Below are 18,227 nucleotides of genomic sequence, written 5' to 3' on the forward strand. Positions count from 1 at the left end.
TGTGTGTTTGTTTTTGAAACTGGGATTGAGCCAAGGGGCACTTAACCACTGAGCCCCAGCCCTATCCCTTTTAATTTTTTATTTTTGAGATAGGGTCTTACTAAATTGCTTAGGGCCTCACTAAGTTGCAGAGGCTGGCTTTGAACTTCTGATCCTCCTACCTTAGCCTCCCGAGCTGCTAGGATTATAAGGTGTGTGCCAGTACACACTGCTTAAAAAATAGTTTTAACCTTTATTTTAAGGTTTCTATATTTAGTACAGATTTGTAATATTCCTCACACAAGTACATAAGTGCCTTAGGGTTGGGTTTGAATCTAATTCATTTCTCTTATGACTACATTGCAGAACTTGTCTCTGTTCCTTTTGTACTTTAAGATCCACATTTGGGAAGGTAGCAACTAGAGCTTGTCTCTAGACCAATAAGCTGTCCACTTAGAATGGAGGAGTAAGGCATCCGTTTGATACCCCATTTAATTTTACCACTCTAAGAGGCAGATGGGGTTTGGAGTGGTTACAGGTTTAGGAAGAAGAAATAGTGGATGCAATTTTCATCATTCTTTAAAGGTCAATGTTCCCTAAGGAAGCCCTGTCTTCTAATGAACACTGAGCCACAGAATAAACATGGCTTGTTGTCTCATAGGGTTGCTAGGATAATTAAAGGAGTTATGGTTTTGAACATACCGTAGCCGTTTACCCAGGTAGATTATAAGCACTTAACATATGGTAGCTATTATTCATTATTATGCCAAACCTGGGTGACAACTATTATCATTGTATCTCTAGTATGACCTAGGCTCTACTTTTAAGTTCTCTCCCTGGAAGGCTTCTGGGATACATATAATGCTAAATACATAGTGCGGAGAAAATATTTAATTTACTCTTGGAAGTGGCAAGAGTGGCAGTGGGAAAGTAAACTCCTAGTAACTTACTTATGTTATGTTCCAAAATTATGTCATTGAATAAATAGTAGGAATGAAACAAGGTACAGTGGCATATACCTGTAACCCAACAACTTGGGAGGCTGAGGAAAGAGGATCACGAGTTTGAAGGCAGCCCAGATAACTCTGTCTCACAATAAAAATTAAGAGATGTTGAGGACAGTAGAATCAAATCAGGGGTAGAATACTCTTAGTTTCAATCCCCAGTAACACAAAATAATAATAATGATAATCGTAATCATAATGGTGATTATACCTTTAAATATCATGAAATGTATTAGTACAAGAAAGAATATGTAACAAACATCTATTTAAAATAACAAAAATATAATGAATACCATCTACTTATTATCTAGCATAAGAAATAGAACATTGACAATATAACATGCCCCTGTGTCCCACTGTGGTCATGTGTCCATAGTTTCACCCTTTACCCAATGTAGCCACCGTTAAAGCAAGGGTGATAAATGTAAAGTTTGTTTTCGGGACTCTTTAAGAAAAATAATATTGGCCAGGCATGGTGGTGCATGCCTGTAATCCCAGTGGCTTGGGAGGTGGAGGCAGGAGGATTGCTAGTTCAAAGCCAGCCTCAGCAATTAAGTGAGGTGCTAAACAACTCAATGAGACCCTGTCTCTAAATAAAATACAAAAATTAGGCTGGGGATGTGGCTCAGTGATTGAGTGCTCCTGAGTTCAATCCCCAGTACCAAAAAAGGAAAAGAAAAAGAATATAGATGACAGGTAACATACATGTGTGAAGGGACTGTGGCAAAATGGAGGAACTATGTTCTTCTGAGGGGGACAATCACTTTTTTCCAAGGAGTGGATGCCATAAGGAGGGGGAAAAAAGGAATATAAGATTTCAAATGATAAGTTAGGGATTTTGATATGGGGAAGTATGAATCCTCCAATTTTGTTATTCTTTTTTTTTTCAATGTTTTAGTTGTAGATGGATACAATACCTTTATTTATTTGTCTTTATGTGGTGCTGAGGATTGAACCCAGTGGCTCACACATGCTAGGCAAGTGTTCCGCCACTGAGCCACAACCCCAGCCCTTGTTATTCTTTTTCAAGATTATTTTGGATATTCTGGGTCCCTAGAATCTTCGTATAAATTTTGTTTTTTTTATCAGGTTTGTCAGTTTTTGCAAAGAATTCAGCTTTAATTGTTACAAATACCATGTTGAATGTATTGATTGTTTTGGAGAGTATTTCCATCTTAACAATATTTAGTCTTCAAATCTATGAGCATGAGATATATTTCTATTCATTTGTAAGTCTTATTTATTTTTCCCCAATAGTACTTTGTAATTTTCACATCTTATGATGCTTCTGTTAAATTTAATCCTATTTTATTTTTTTTTATTTCACTATAAATGAATTTTTTTCTCAATTTTGTTTTTGATTGTTTATTGTGGTATAGAGATAACAATTTAATTTTGTGGATTTATCATATACCTTGCAAACTTGCTGAACTTATTTATTAGTTTAATATCATTTAGGGTTTTCTATATAAGATCATGTCACCTATTGAGAGTGATAGTTTTACTTCTTTCCAATCTCAGTGATTCAGCCTTTTACTATAAGTATAATGGTATTTCAGTTTTTCCAAGATTTTCTTCAAGTTGAGGGAGTTCCTTTCTAATCCTTTTTTACTGAGTATTTAATTCTGAAGGGATGTTGAATTTTATCTAGTACATTTTTGTATCTATTGATATATCATGCAATTTTTCTTTTTGTTTCTTTGGAGGTTGAGAAAAATAGTTCAAAAGATAGTGGTGATTAATGCACAACTTTGTGAATATACTAAAAGCCATTGAATTGTGTTCTAACCAAGTATGAACTTTACATTTATGAGTTATATCTCAATAACACTATTTTAAAATAACAGTATAAACTACTATGTATAGCCTATCAGAGGTGAAAAATGAAAAAAAAAAGTGACATTATTAATGTGAGGATAAATTGGGATAGTCTTCATGGGCCAACAGGGTAACATCAATCAAGTTTTTTTAAAAATATTTATTTTTTAGTTGTAGCTGGACACAATACCTTTATTTTTATGTGGTGCTTAGGTTCAAACCCAGGGCCTCACACATGCTAGGCGAGCACTCTACCACTGAGCTGCAATCCAGCCCAATATCCATCAAATTTTAAGACTGTTTTTTAATAATCATCAAGAATACAAATAATAAAGCTGGTGAGGATGCAAGGGGAAAAGGAACACTTACAGAGTTATGTGGGATTGTAAATTAGCATATTCATTATGGAAATCAGTATGGAGATTTCTCAAAAAACAAGGAATGGAACCACCATGTTACCCAGCTATTCCACTCCTCAGTATTTCTCCAAAAGAACTAAAGTCAGCATACTATACTAATATATGCATACCCATGTTTATAGCAGCACAATTCATAATAGCCAAGTTATGGAACAAGCCTAGGTGTTGTAAACAGATGAAGGGATAAAGAAAATGTGGTATACATACACAATGGAGTTTTATACAGCCATAAATAAAAACTAAAGTCATTTCCAAAAAAAATTTCCAGAAAAAAAAAAAAAAACTGGAGAGCTTCATGTTAAGTAAAATAAACAAGACTCAGACAGTCAAAGATTATTTGTTTTCTCTCATTTTATGTGGAAGACAGAGGGGGAAAAAGGATGAAAGAAAAGGATTTTCATGAACAAAGAAGGGGGACCAGTAGAATAGAGGATGAGAATCAGGGGGAGAGAGGAGGGGAAGAAAGGGAGACACAATGGGCACTGAATATGGCCAAATTATATTATGTGTGTGTGTGTGTATAAAATACTTAATGAATTCTACTATTTTGTAAAATCATAAGGCAGCAAAGTAAGTAAATAAATTTATTAAAAATTAAAATTGGAAAGTGAAAAACATGGCTTAATTTTAACTTTTCCACTTCTAAAAACATATTCCACAAAACTCATCCAATAAAAATAAAGGTAGGCCAGGTATGGTGGCGTATGTCTGTAATCCCAGAGACTGGGGAGGCTGAGACAGGAGGATTACAAATTCAAAGGCCACTTCAGCAAGTTTTAGTGAAGCCCTAAGCAACTTAGCAAGACTCTGTCTCTAAGTAAAATATAAAAATGGCCTGGGGTTGTGGCTCAATGGTTAAGTTCGCCTGGGTTTAATCCCTGGGACCAAAATACATATACAAATTAATAAATAAATGTAGATGGATAACAGATAGATAGTTGATACATATACATCCACAGAATTATATGATGTTATTAATTTTTGTAATTACATAAAAACTAAAAATAGCTTTTATATTCAATATCAGGAATCTGTTTAAATATTAACAATAATGGGTGGCTATTTAACCTCTAAATAGTACTTTATTATCATATTGCATTGGTTATATAATTTTTCAAACCAAATAAAAATGTGTATGTACTTTACATGTTTAAGGGACAAAAAGATATATTTGGGGGACAAAATTTTATTTGAGTAACAATATGTATAATATGATCCTCTTGTAATAAAAGAGTATATATATATATATATGCCATGTAGGTATGAAAAACTGTATAAGTTTTTATGTTTAAGAAACACATAACTGTTACTCCTGAAGAATGGATGGGTGGGTGGAAAGAAAGAAGAGGCACTGAAGAAGTAGATTTTATTTTATACATTGTAATATTTTATTAACTTATTTTATCACCATAATAATACTTGAAAATATTTCAACTTATTGAGTATAGTTGTATTATTACAGCTTTTCATGCAGATTGAAGCTCTTTTTCCACAAAAATTTGGAACATGGACTGACTATGCCAAAAGATACTGTAATGCACGTATCAGGTATGACGTTATTTTCATGAGTTTTTATCCTTCACATTTCCTGTGAACTTTAAGCTTCATTAATCATTCTTTGTTCCAGTGTTTTCCAAACTTGTGGTACTTATGGAGTAATTCCTTCAAGTAAAAGCTTGTGTGGATGAACTATATCTAAAATAAATAGATAATGGCAAAGTGGTTTTTTAAAATTTTTTGCTTTTTACATTTCACTTTTTTATCTTTGTAATTATTTTTATTGACTAGATCTACATGCATATATATAAAAGTAAAAAATGAGTGCTTCTTCCTCCGTGGTCTCCCAGCCATATAAGTTCCCCCTTTTTTAAAAATATAACCCAATTGAGTCAAATGTATGAAAGATGATATATCATGAGCTTTGTAATGTTTTGAACAACCAATAAAATAAATAAATAAATAAATAAAAGAAAATTGGTATGGAGACACCTCAAAAGACTAGGCACAGTACCACCATATGACCCAGCTATACCACTTCTAGGTTTTTACCCCAAAGAATTAAAGTCATGTTGCTACAGTGAGACATGCATATCCATATTTATAGCAGCAAAATTCACAATAGCCAAACTATGGAACCAGCCTAGGTGTCCATCAACAGATGAATGGATAAAGAAAATGTGGCATATACACAATGCAGCAATAAAGAAAATTGAAATTATGGAATTTGCAGAAAAATGTGTGGAACTAGAGACCATCACGTAAAGTGAAATAAGTCAAACTCAGAAGAATAAGGGTCATATGTTTTCTCTCAAATGCAGAAGCTAGAGAGGAAAAACAAAAACAAAGGTGAAGGTAGATCTCCTAAAAATCAAAGGGAAATCTGTAGAGAAAGGGGACTAAGGGTTCTAAGATGGGGAAGGAGCAGGGGAGTACTGGTTAGTATAATTTTGATTAAATTATGTTGTTATATTGTATACAGGTACAAATATGTAACAATAAACCCCATCAATATGTATAACTATAATGTACCAATAAAAAATGAGGAAAGAAAAAAAAAGAAACATTGTTCTTTAAGCACCTTCCATTAAAAAATATATTTTTTTAATATTTAAATATTTTTGTCAATGGACCTTTGTTTTATTTATTTATTTGTTTGTTTGTTTATATGTGGTGCTGAGAATTGAACCCAGTACCTCACACATGCTAGACAGGTGCTCTACCCCTAAGCCATGACCCCAACCCTAATTCCCTTTCCACATAACTGATGTTGATAGTTTTTTGTATACCTTCTGGAGATAGTCAATGCCTGAGCAAGCACTTATTTTGCATGTATAATATATATAATATTGCTCCATGTATGTACATTATATATACGTATATATTATTGTTTTGCTGTTTGCTTTCTTTACTATATATATTGGCAGTCCTTCCATTTCGGTTCCTAAAAGAGCTTTTGACATTTTGACATTCATTTAAAATGCTATGTGTTTTCTACTGTTTGGAATTTACTTATACAGGTCACTCTTAATAGGCATTTGTTTGTCATACATAGCCAATGCAATAATAAATATCACTGTTCACATTGAGAAGTAGCATATTATAGTTGTTCAAGAATATGGAAATCCAGACCTAGGCCACCTATATTTTATTTTCACATCTAGTTTTATTTAAGGAAAGTAACTTTATCTCCTCAAACATTATTTCTTAAGCTCTAAAAACAGAATGATTAGGCCTGCCTCAGAATTATTAGACTTATATTTGCTTATACTTATAAAGGGCTTGAATTTTGATTGTACATAGTGAGCACTCAATAATTGTTATTTTAATATTTCACTTCAAATACATGTGAATAAATCTAAGAGAAGTTTATGAAAATGAAATTGCTGGTTCAAAGGGCATAAATATTTGAGAGTTTCCCAAATTATTCTTCACAGAAGTTAATCATGGAAGTTATGTGTATAAGGTTCTCTCTTTTCCCATACCTTGTCAACAAGGGGAAATATAACTTATTTTATTCTTGCCAACCTGATCTGATAATAATTTTAACGTACATTTGTCTTATTATGTTATTAAATGCAATTGAGCATTTTTTATACATATAAGTCATTTATATTTTTTCTGTTAATATATGTTCTTTGCCTTTCTGCTTATTAAATGTATTGGCTTTTTTCTTATTATTATGTTGGAATTCTTTACATATTATAAAAAACATCTCCTTGTATGTGATATGAGTCTTTTGTGTATTTTCTCAGTATGTATTTGTTTTTCTTTTTTCCTTTCTATAGTTCCTTCAAATACTCCTAGATGGTCATGGTATTCTTATGCTTTTTAAAGATCTGTAAATTGTGAAGATTCCTTCCCAGATTGTTTATACGAGGGCAGTCTAATATTGATAACAACATCAGATAAGATAGTACAGAAAAAAAAACAGGGATTATTTCTACTTATGATTATAAATGCAGAAATCTTCAATATTATAGACTTGGAGAATCTAGGATCTCATTAGAAGGCCTATTATGTTGATTATATATAAATGAAGAGTTTTTATATCAGGAATATAAGCATAGTTTGTTTATTTATTTATATTATATTCATTTTATTTATTTATTTTTCAGTCAGGGTCTTGCTGTGTTCCCTAATGTGGGCCATGAACTCCTGGGCAGTAGCATTCCCCTGCCTCAACCTCCCCATTTGCCCAAAATTTAAAAGCCCATATCCTGCACTTCTTCAGTGCTATTATACATAACTGTCATGGTTATGGTTTTATGTATTGTGTTATTCACACATATATGTATATATAGGCATACAAAAACATAGGTATATATACACACATATGCACATGTATGCATAATTAAAATTGCATAACTAGGAAATAATAAATTAATGACAATGATCAGGTTGTAGAGGATGTCATAAAATTACGATTTCTATACTATAAAATGGAAAAGAATGCAGTTTTTGAAAATAGTGATGCAAGTCTATATATATTGATAACAAAGAATTTACAAGACTCATTATTAAAAGAAAAGGAAATATCAGAAAAACTGTTTTATTTTTGAAGAGTGTACACACACACACACACACACACACACACAGATTTTTTTCTGGATGTCGCTCTCGTGGCCTCTGTCCTAGCTGACAGCCTCTGATGCTTTTCTGTAGATGCCACAGTGCCCTATGGAGTCCCTTTACATGTGGTTAGTTCAACTATTCAACCTTAGTGTGAGTACTGAGCTACCTAGAGATCTATAACAAGGGGCCAGTATGTGATCAATGTGGTAGGGAATATATCCTACCTTGGGTCTTCCATGGAGTGAGTTACCAACTAGAAGCTCCATGAGGACAGAACACTTTTCTTTTCCAGTGTTATAGTCCCATTGTGTAGTATAGCATCTGGCGCATGACATTTAGTCTTTATTGAATCCTTGAATACTGAATCTTTTGTTGTTATTTTGTTTCCATGGAACTTCTGGACATGTATAATGTTATTTGTCTGCTAAATTCCTAGATGATCTGAGCTGATGGAATTATTTAGAAAATTGATGAAGTGTTAAAAAAATAAGAAACACATTTTTCTGGGAGAAGCATTTCTTTCCTTCCTTCCTTCCTCCCTTCCTTTCCTTCTTTCCCTTCCCTTCCCCCCCACCTCCTTCCTTCCTTCCTTCCTTCCCTCCTTCCTTCCTTCCTTTTTCTTTCTTTCTCCACAGATTTTTTTTTTTTTGGAAAACAAATACACATTTAAGGGAGAATGAAGACTATCTCAAGTGAAAGACATCTTTGGGAGTAAAGCCAGAAATATGCATTTAAGGGAGAACATAGGCCATCTGGAGAGGGAGCAACTTTTGGGGTAAAGCAAGAAATTCATATTCAAAGGAGAATGTAGGTCATCTTCAGAGGGAGAGACAGCCACAGAAGTATTTCTCACAATGTAGATCTGGAAGTCCCTGAATAAACAGGGGTGGACTAAGTGATTTGGATAATCTTTCCCAGTCCCAAATCTGACTTTCTTCATATTGATTTTAAATAATGAGTAAAACACCAATTCTTCCTTTAATCAGTGAATTACTAAAATGAGTTCTTATATAGGTTACACCAACATTTTATTATTTCTGTGCAAACGAATAGAAAAACTATTACCATTTGGCTAATTTTTGTTAAGAATTCTAAATGGATTTTGTTTATAATTTGAAGTGAATGGTTATATGTTGGCACAAAGGGCTTAATTATACTACAGCCTTAATTCATATACTAAAGTGAGTTTTGATTAAACTATGCATCCTTTTGGATGCTAGTTTGAACAAAGTAATAAATCTTTAGTCTTTAACAAGTTTTTTTTGGGGGGTGGGGGGGTACTGGGTATTGAACATGGGCGGTCAACCATTGAGCCACATCCCCAGCCCTATTTTGTATTTTATTTAGAGACAGGGTCTCACTTTTGCTGAGACTGACTTTGAACTCTTGATCCTCCTGCCTCAGCCTTCTGAACCACTGGGATTGCAGGCATGCGCCACCGTGCCCACCTTAAGAAGTTATTTTTTTTCATTTTTTTTAGTTGTAAATGAACACAATACCTTTATTTTTATTTATTTATTTTTATGTGGTGCTGAAGATTGAACCCAGTGCCTCAAATATGCCAGGCAAGTGATCTACCACTGAGCGACAACCCCAGCCCCTAGGTATTTTTTAAACAGTGCATATAAATGAAAATGAATGATGTTTTGCTGACTTGTAGATTGATTCTACAAATTAATGTTTCTTCTACTTAAAAATCAACAGTAACATCTATTTTGAATATTGTTAGTGTTCTACCATCTGTCTTCCTATAGAACATAATCTTGATTTAGTTTATATATATATATATATATATATATATACACATACACACACACACACACATACATATCTACTCAGGTATTTACTCAGGGGAAATTTGCCCTGTATACAGTTTTGCTGATGGATTCGGGTTGTCTTAGTTATGATTCTTGCCTATAGACAAGAAAAGTTCAAGAAGCTGAGGCAGGAGGAGCATGAGTTCAAGGCCAGCCTTGATAACTTACTGAGACCTTTTCTCAAAATAAAATGAAAAGGGGTTGAGGTTGTGGCTCAAAGGTAGAGCACTTGCCTAGCATGGGACACTGGGTTCGATCCTCAGCACCACATAAAAATAAAATAAAGATATTGTGTCCACCTATAACTAAATAATAAATATTTTTAAAATAAATAAATAAAATGAAAAGGTCTAGGGATGTAGCTCAGTGGTAAAGAGCCCCAGGGTTCAATCCCCAGCCAAAAAAAGAAGAAAAGAAAAAAGAAAATTGCCTATGTAAAACAAACCTACTAGATTTGCTTTGAGAGAACTAGAAAAACCTAAGTGTTCAACAAGCATATCTTTCTGTTGTTTTGTTTAGGACTTGACAATGAAAATGTATACTTGTCCTTTTTTTAATTAATGCAAACACTGTTTCAAAGAAAGTTTCATCTTTATGAAGTGCTGAATGATTGTATAGATTGTGTTCTATTTTTCTGTTTTCTAGAGAAAGCCATTTTAAGATTAATATCATGCTTCTCAAAAGCGATTTTCTTCCAGGTTCCATCAAAAGTTTTGCTTTTCCATTACTTCTTTACCTTGAAAGCTCTGTAGTTTCATAGACTCATACTCAGATCAAGGCATATCCTGGCATTTTAAATTAGTCTGTGCCATGCTATATTTTTTCTGTAATGTTTTGATTCTGTGAAGGTGTCATTTTCACACTATAATTTTGCAGAATGCAAATCATGGTTAGTTATTCTGTTCTAGACCCATATTTTATATTCAAAATGTCATGGCTGTGTTCAAAATAAAGTTAAGCTTGAGCAAAATGTTACATTGCCTTTATAAAGTTTATTAAATACCTAAGTAATGGCAAACAGAAGCATACCGATGCAAATGTGATTAGAGAGAAGTCAGGGTCTAAGTAACCGTGTACCTAGTTTGATTTGAGAGGCACAGAGCAAAGGATTACTTAACCAGAAAATCCCCTATCCAAAATGCATTACATCATTCAGTTTACTGAGTTATATTTAGAGTAAGCTATAAATATAAATGTGACTTGAAGATTTTGAATGATCAATTGGTCGAGCTAGAAAAGACTTCAGAATTCATCCAGTATCCCTCTGTCAATTTATAGGCAACTTGTGAGGCTAAATTGCTTGTCCTATATCTGATTTTTTTCTTACTCCCATCCCTCACCCACATATACTTTTCCTGACAGTAAGACTTAAGAAATGGCAACTTAAATAAATATTACTTTACATAGAAAAAATACCCTGTTATAAGGAGGTACCATTAAAAGGTACACTGTGGAAGACATACTTGTCCTCTCTAATATTATGCTTAAAGATTAGCATATCCCAAGAAGAGCTGGAGATATAGCTCAGTGATAAAGTGCTCCACCTAGCATGCACAAGGTCCTTCATTCTGTTCCCAATATAATAACATCAAATTTTTGCCAGTTCTACTTCTTAGGAGAATTAGTTGTCTAAATTTTTATGAGAGGGAAGCTGGGTGATAATATACATTAAAGGTATTTATAGCCATTCCCAGAGTGTTAATTAATGGGTTATGGTCACCTTCAGGAAACATCTCTTACAGAGTTGCACTGTACTTTTTCCTCAACACTGTCTCATTTAATGTTCTCGCCCATGTCTAAATAGAGTTGATGTATATTCCACTTGCAAATGGCTCAAATCTGAGAAAAGTTAATATATGGTATGGCAGAAATAGTTTGAAGAATAATTAGAAAAAAGTTAATAAGATAAATTTTGCACTTATGTTTGGAAAAGTTGGCTTTTGTGAAAGGTGTTTGATAACTTACTATACTTCAGTTCAAAAAGACTTCAGTTTTGAATAAATCTAGACTAAATTGGAGTAAGGGATGGCTCTACTCATTGCTTATGGTTTGCTTATAATTTAATTATTCATTAAAAATATTTTAGGGTACCTGTTATATGCTATGACATGTGATAGCCATCAAATATTCATTAGGAAACAAGACCCACATGGTCCCGGCCTTCACTGAGTTTTCAAGTCAGATACTAACCAGGTAATTACAGTTGTGACAAGGCTCATAAAAAGAAGTAAAGGATGCTATGGCAGAGTATATCAGAGTGAACTAATCAAGTCACAGAGGCCAGAAGAAGTATCCTGTTAGTAAGTAATATTTTTTGCTTTTCAGGCACAGGCCCAGATCAAGAGAGATTGCTGTACCATTGAGCTACTAAAAATAGTCCTATTCAGCTGAATATTCTAGAGCTATAAAAAAAGGGTATCAAGAAAATGGCAGAGTTAGGTAGATCTCATGTTATACAGAATCTTGTTCTTCATCCTAACAACAATAGGAAAGCATTGTACAGTGTTTTGGTTTTTAGTTGTCACTATTGTTGGGGTTTTTATTGTAGTAAAAGAGAACAAACTTTGCTCTTTAGCCATTTTTAAGTGTACAGTTCAATAACTTAAAGTACATTTACATCGTTGTACCACTATCACTACTACTAAAGTTCCATTACTAGAACGTTTTTATCATCCCAAACTAAAACTCTGTACTCGTCATACTGTGCTTTCTATTAGGTTTCTGCAATGTGAGGTTTTAAAGCATGGAAGAGATGTGCATGATTAGATTTATAAGTTTGGGGGTTGTTTAAAGACAATAATTTCACATGGTTCAAAATTCTAAAATTCTATAATCTAATTCTAAAATTCTATAATCTCGTTCATTTAGCTTCTCCTCCCTATAGGCAGTTATATGTAGTTTAATGTTTCTTCATACAACCTGTGTGCATATTCAAGCAAATTCATATTTTTGCAAAGATGTTAGTGTATTGGAAACATAATTATTGTTTTGTATTTTTTACCTTTGTCTTTTTTCTTATATACATAAATAGCTTCATCCTTTTTTATGAGTACACAGTATTATATTATTTAGAATATGCCATATTTTATGGAGTGGTAGGGAGTTGAGACACTTTGTAGCTCAAGTCTTATTTTCTCTATGAAAGAGAGATGCAGTGGTGCACTCTTGTAATCCCAGCAGTTCCCAAGTCTGAGGCAGGAGATTTGAAAGTTCATGGCCAGCCTCAGCAATGTTGTGAGGCCTTAAATAACTTAGTGAGATCCTATCTTAAAATTAAAAAAAATAAAAAATAAAAAGGACTAGAGATGTAGCTCAGTGGTAAAACACCTCTGGGTTCAATCCCTAGGACTCTCCCTCCACCCTGCAAAAATAAGGAGAGGACAGTCATAAGTACCAAGAAATAAAAAAGTGGAGCATTAAAATTTTTTAGAGTTGATATGGTTTGAAATTTTGTCAAATGAGGCAAAATAGTGAGATTCATGTGTAGTAGGATTGTTTGCAATACAAAGTAACTTTTGGGGTCAGTAACTAGATTTGCAGTGGATCCTGTATTTTCTAATATCTGATTTCCCCAGTAACACCCAGGAGCCTGGCACAGGTACTGTGTGACAAGAAAATTTAGGCTATCTTGATAAGAACAAAGCTAATATATGAGCTCAGATATCATAATAATGTATGGGAAGAAGACAGATGAGGGCAAGAAGCATATCATGATATAGAGAAACTAGAGCAGTCAGTTGACTGAAATGTCCTCATGAGATAGTAAAGATGAGTATAAATGAGCAGATACCCTAGAAGGATGGGGTGTACAGGGATTAGTATTTCCGAGTTTACCAGATAGAGCTATTTTTCAGGACCAAGTTATAGCTGTGTAAGTGAATGCTTGAAGTAGATTTTAGAAGGTCATTGAAGACAAGAAGTTCAAAGAACTAGAAGGGAATTAAAAATCATATTTTAAGAAGTATTTTAACAAATGAAAACATATATGAGAAAGAGTGACCAGAATGAGAGAATTTCATATTTAGCTCCACAAATGCTTAACATTATTGATTGCCTACTATATTTAAGACATTATTTCAGAGATGCCCATGATACAAGACTGAGTAAGACATAGCGCTTGATCTTACGAAGTCTATAGAAATCCTTAGGGAAATAAGTCTTAAATATTTAAAGATCTGTCATGTTTTAAAGGAATTAGACTTTTGTCTTTGTGGCCTCTAAGGGCAGAACTAGTTTCAAATAATGGAACTTACTAGGGAGGTAGATTTTTGTCTTAATGTGAGTAAGAACTTTTAAAATATACATTAAAAAGATGTAGAAAAAGAAGTAGAACAATGAAATCAAAAAAGGAAAAGTACCATATTTACTTTTTTTTTTTTTAAGTTTTCGGTGGACACAACATCTTTATTTTATTTTTATGTGGTGCTGAGTATCAAGTGCAGCGCCCCGTGCATGCCAGGTGAGCGCGCTACCACTTGAGCCACATCCCCAGCCCTGATTTCACTTTTTAAAAATTTCTACCCTTGTCCGTATATATAAAAAGTCTAACAGTTTATATCTAGCCTGCCTGTAGTCCTCTCAGCTACTAATTTTCATTTAGTATCACCTTGTCCAAAACTTTACCGTTGCTTTTATAAGTTGTCTTTTTCTTTATTTTTACTAACTTAAAGATTATTGCTTTTGGGAAAATGATTCATACCTATTTTAATAAATCAGGGAAAAGATTTTATAAATAAGTAAAATTTAATCAACTGAAATCTCTCTGTCCAGATATTACCATTACTAATGTATTTTGATGACTTTTCCTGTAGAAAACAAGTTATCCTGTAGATAACTTCTCTGTTTAAATATAATTATGGATGGGTAGATGGATGGATGACAGGAAGGTAGGTAGGTAGATAGATACAAAGACAGACAAGCAATTTTATATAGATTATACATACTTCATAATGTGCTTTGTTTCATTTCATATTTTTAGGACATCTTTCCATATCAATAACTATAATACATCATTTATATTTACTACATATTACATTTTATATAGAAGATAACTATGTTGTTTGTTTTATATATATTATTTTTAATTTTTCCAACAGTTCTACAAGGTAGTGGTATATGTGGTATTTGATAAATGAGGAAACTGATTTTGGAAAAATGAAGTAATATGTCCAAGTCAAAGAACTAAAAAGTGAATTTAGTCACCCTTTGCCACCATTTTATTCTTTTTTCTAATATTTGGATTATTTTTAAATTCAATGTATATCTTTATATTATTGACTAAATAAATGGACTAAATAAATTAATGTTGTTCTCTAATAAATCAAGTAACTGATTACTACTTTCTTGGGAAACCTTTTTATTTTATTATTAACTATTTGTTTTTCTCTTTCAGCTTGGACTTTTATATAGCCATTGTTATTTTTTTTTTACTGAAATATTTCAACAGACCTGTCAACTTCCAATAGGTCTTAAAAACACATTGTTTTTTTTTTTTTCTTTTTCCTGGTGGCTTCTCTCCTATAGCTCTAATACTATTATCATGAATTTTCCTTTGCAGTTAAGCTCTTTTGGATTCCATGTTTTTTGTTTCTTAGTTTATTCTTTGACATTTCGAAGATTCTAGTATGGGAAAAAATTCAATGTATACAAAAGTAGATGCTATGGTATAATGAACCCTCCTTCCCCCATGTGTTCGTCACCCAGCTTCAACAATTATCAGTTGGTATAATTTTTTTCCTTAAGTGTTGACAGAACTCAAAGTAAGCCTGGTTCTGGTTCCTGAAACTGGCTCTTTCTGTTTAATTAATGGTTCAGTGTCTTGGGATTATCTGTTTTGTCTTGTGGGTTTTACGAGATTGTGATTTTCAAGGAATTAATCTATTTCACCTATACTGTTGAATTTGTAGGCATAGCATAGAGTTGTTCAGTCTATCCACTTATTATCCTTTTAATACCCATGGGGTAGTGGTAGGTACCCTCTTTAATTTCTGATATTAGTGATTCCTGTCATATCTCTCCTTTTTCCTCTCTCTCTCTCTCCACTCCGACCCACCTCTTTTTTTAGGCTAGTGCCTTATTTAGTTTTTTGAACTTTTAAAAGACTAGGTTTTCATTTTATTTTCTATACTTATTTCCTGTTTTCAATTTCTTTGATATCTGCTTTCATTTTTATTATCTCCCTTTTTTTACTTACTTAAGAATTAATTTTCTTTTTTTCCAGTTTTAAATGGAAAAGTTTATTGATTATACATCATTTTTCTTTTTTATGTGTGTTTATTTATTTAATGGTGCTGGTGATCAAACCCTAGGCCTTGCACATCCTAGGCATGCACTCTACCACTGAGGTACACCCTCAAACTTCATTTTTTAATATATTGATTTAGTACTAAAAATTTCATCTTAAGCATTACTTTTGCTGCATCCCACAAATTTTGAAAATGTGTATTTTCACTTTAATTTAGTTCAAAATATTTTTTAACTCTTCAAAATTCCTTATTTTGACTCATATTATTTACAAGTGTGTTGTTTAATCTCTCAGGGTGGATGGGGTTTCCCAGCTGCCTTTTCATTAATGACTTCTTGTTTAATTTCTGTGTGTTTTGAGAGTGCCATTGTATGATTTCTATTCTTTTAAAGGTGTTATAGTGTATTTATGATCCAGAATATGATCTATCATGATTACTATTCATGTAAACTTGAAAATAATGTATAGGCTGCTGTTATTAAATGAAGTAGTCTTTACATGATAATTATATCTAGTTGATTGATGGTGCAAGAGATTAGGAAGGTAAGAAATAGAATAATCCATAACTACCACCATGCTCTAGGATATACCCTTTCAACTGAAGAGAATTTGACTTTATGAGAAATTCAATTTAATATCATTGTTAGTTTTTGAAATTTATTTTTTACACTTTATTTACATTGATAATAATAACTATGCCATCTTTGTGGCTATACATTCACTTCAGAATGTTTATTGTTTCCTGATATAAGGCTTTTAAGAGGGCTAGGGAAGTAGCTCTCTGGTAGAACACTTGCCTAGCATGTGCAAAGCCCTGGATTGGATCCCTAGCCTTGCCAAAAAAAAAAAAAATTAAGATCTTGTGTGGGCTGGGGTTATGGCTGAGTGGTAGAGCATTTGCCTAGCATGTGTGAGGCACTGGGTTCGATTCTCAGTACCACACATAAGAAAATAAAGGTCCATCAACAACTAAAAAGAAAAAAGACTGTCTTAAAGTAAAAAAAAAAAAAAAAAAAAAAAGATCTTGTGTATTCAACTTCCTGGAATATGTGTGTTGTGGTGGGGGGGTATTGGTCTTTATTGTTCTTTTTGGCTTTTTATGTATTGACTTTGTTTTAAAATAATGAATTACAAACATATTAAATGTCTTTACCCTCAGAATTTACCCTTATGTATACACTGCATAATAGCTATAAACAAACATGAGCAATTAAGGAAAGTAATCATATTGTAGAGTTCAATCCTAGGAACCTAAGGCCACTTTTCATAATAAATGTGTGATGCTCCCCTTATTATACTGAAATGGAATTCATAGACATAATAATCGATGACCACATATAATTTCAAAAAAATCAATAGGACCCCAGCATAACAGAAAAAAAATAAAAATTAAGGAACCTTTAAAATATGTACTTTACTAATGTAAATAGGTGAGTGACTACATTACAACAATTTAAAATAAGAATGAAATAAATGTTTGTATATTGGGTTGTTTGGAATCTAAGACTCCATTGATTATAAAATGTACTGTTACTTAACCACCAAGGTTAAGACTCCTATGTTAAACTAATAAATATCTGTGAATTTTAAAGATATTAAATGGGAGAAATGTGATCATAAAACTGATGAGATTGGTAAATGTATAGAATCATTATGAGTACCTCTTCTGCAGATGCACACTAATAGAGAGTGTGTTTGCAGTTCAGCTACCCAGAACCATTAAGTGTCAGTGGCTTAGATTTTCCAAAGTGGCAAACCACTCAGGGTTAAGTTTCAAACAAAACAATACACAATATCCCTTTGAGTTAACATCATTTGTAGTTCCTAGAAAATTTATTCCGTATTAAAAACTGTATAAAAATTACTTTGTCGCAACAACCCTGAGTTCTTGGCTCTCATTGTCTTTTTTTAGACAGAGTACAAGCAGATTGATGACTTCACCACTGCTCTCTTTACATTTTTTGTTCTATTTCTGGGCCAGAGAGACGTTTATCTTGTCTTTGTTCCCAAACATGAATTTTTGTTTTCTTTTTGTATTTTACCCATCCCTAAGCAGGGAGCATATATCAAAGTCTGAACTTACTGATCCACATTGTGTGGAAGCCTTTTCATTTGGATTTTTAAACTATGTGTAGGTATATCCTTGATAAAAGTATTCTTTAAAAATATAGTTCTAAGATTTAAAAATCAGCAGCTAAATGCCATAAGCAGCTATGTAGTCAAAAGTAAGTTCTGAGAGGCTGGGGCTATGGCTCAGCGGTAGTGCACTTGCCCAGCATGTGTGAGGCACTGGGTTCACTTCTCAGCACCGCATATAAATAAATAAAAAATAAAGGTCTATCAACAACTAAAAAAAAGTAAGTTCTAAAAGCTG

The 18,227-nt window shown here is 32.9% G+C and overlaps 1 protein-coding gene across 4 annotated transcripts in view; it reads left to right on the forward strand.

Moving 5' to 3' along the window:
* The window catches only part of Zranb3 (zinc finger RANBP2-type containing 3), a 223,122-nt gene that overhangs the window by 113,963 nt on the left and 90,932 nt on the right, over positions 1-18,227 (forward strand). For all 4 annotated transcript variants that reach the window (XM_071619227.1, XM_071619228.1, XM_071619230.1 and 1 more), the window contains one exon: positions 4,683-4,768. In XM_071619227.1, the coding sequence (XP_071475328.1) occupies positions 4,683-4,768 (86 nt within the window). The remainder of the gene's footprint in view (positions 1-4,682; positions 4,769-18,227) is intronic.

This window comes from Marmota flaviventris, chromosome 11 (genome assembly GCF_047511675.1).
Source record: "Marmota flaviventris isolate mMarFla1 chromosome 11, mMarFla1.hap1, whole genome shotgun sequence".
Classification (NCBI taxonomy): Eukaryota; Metazoa; Chordata; class Mammalia; order Rodentia; family Sciuridae; genus Marmota; species Marmota flaviventris.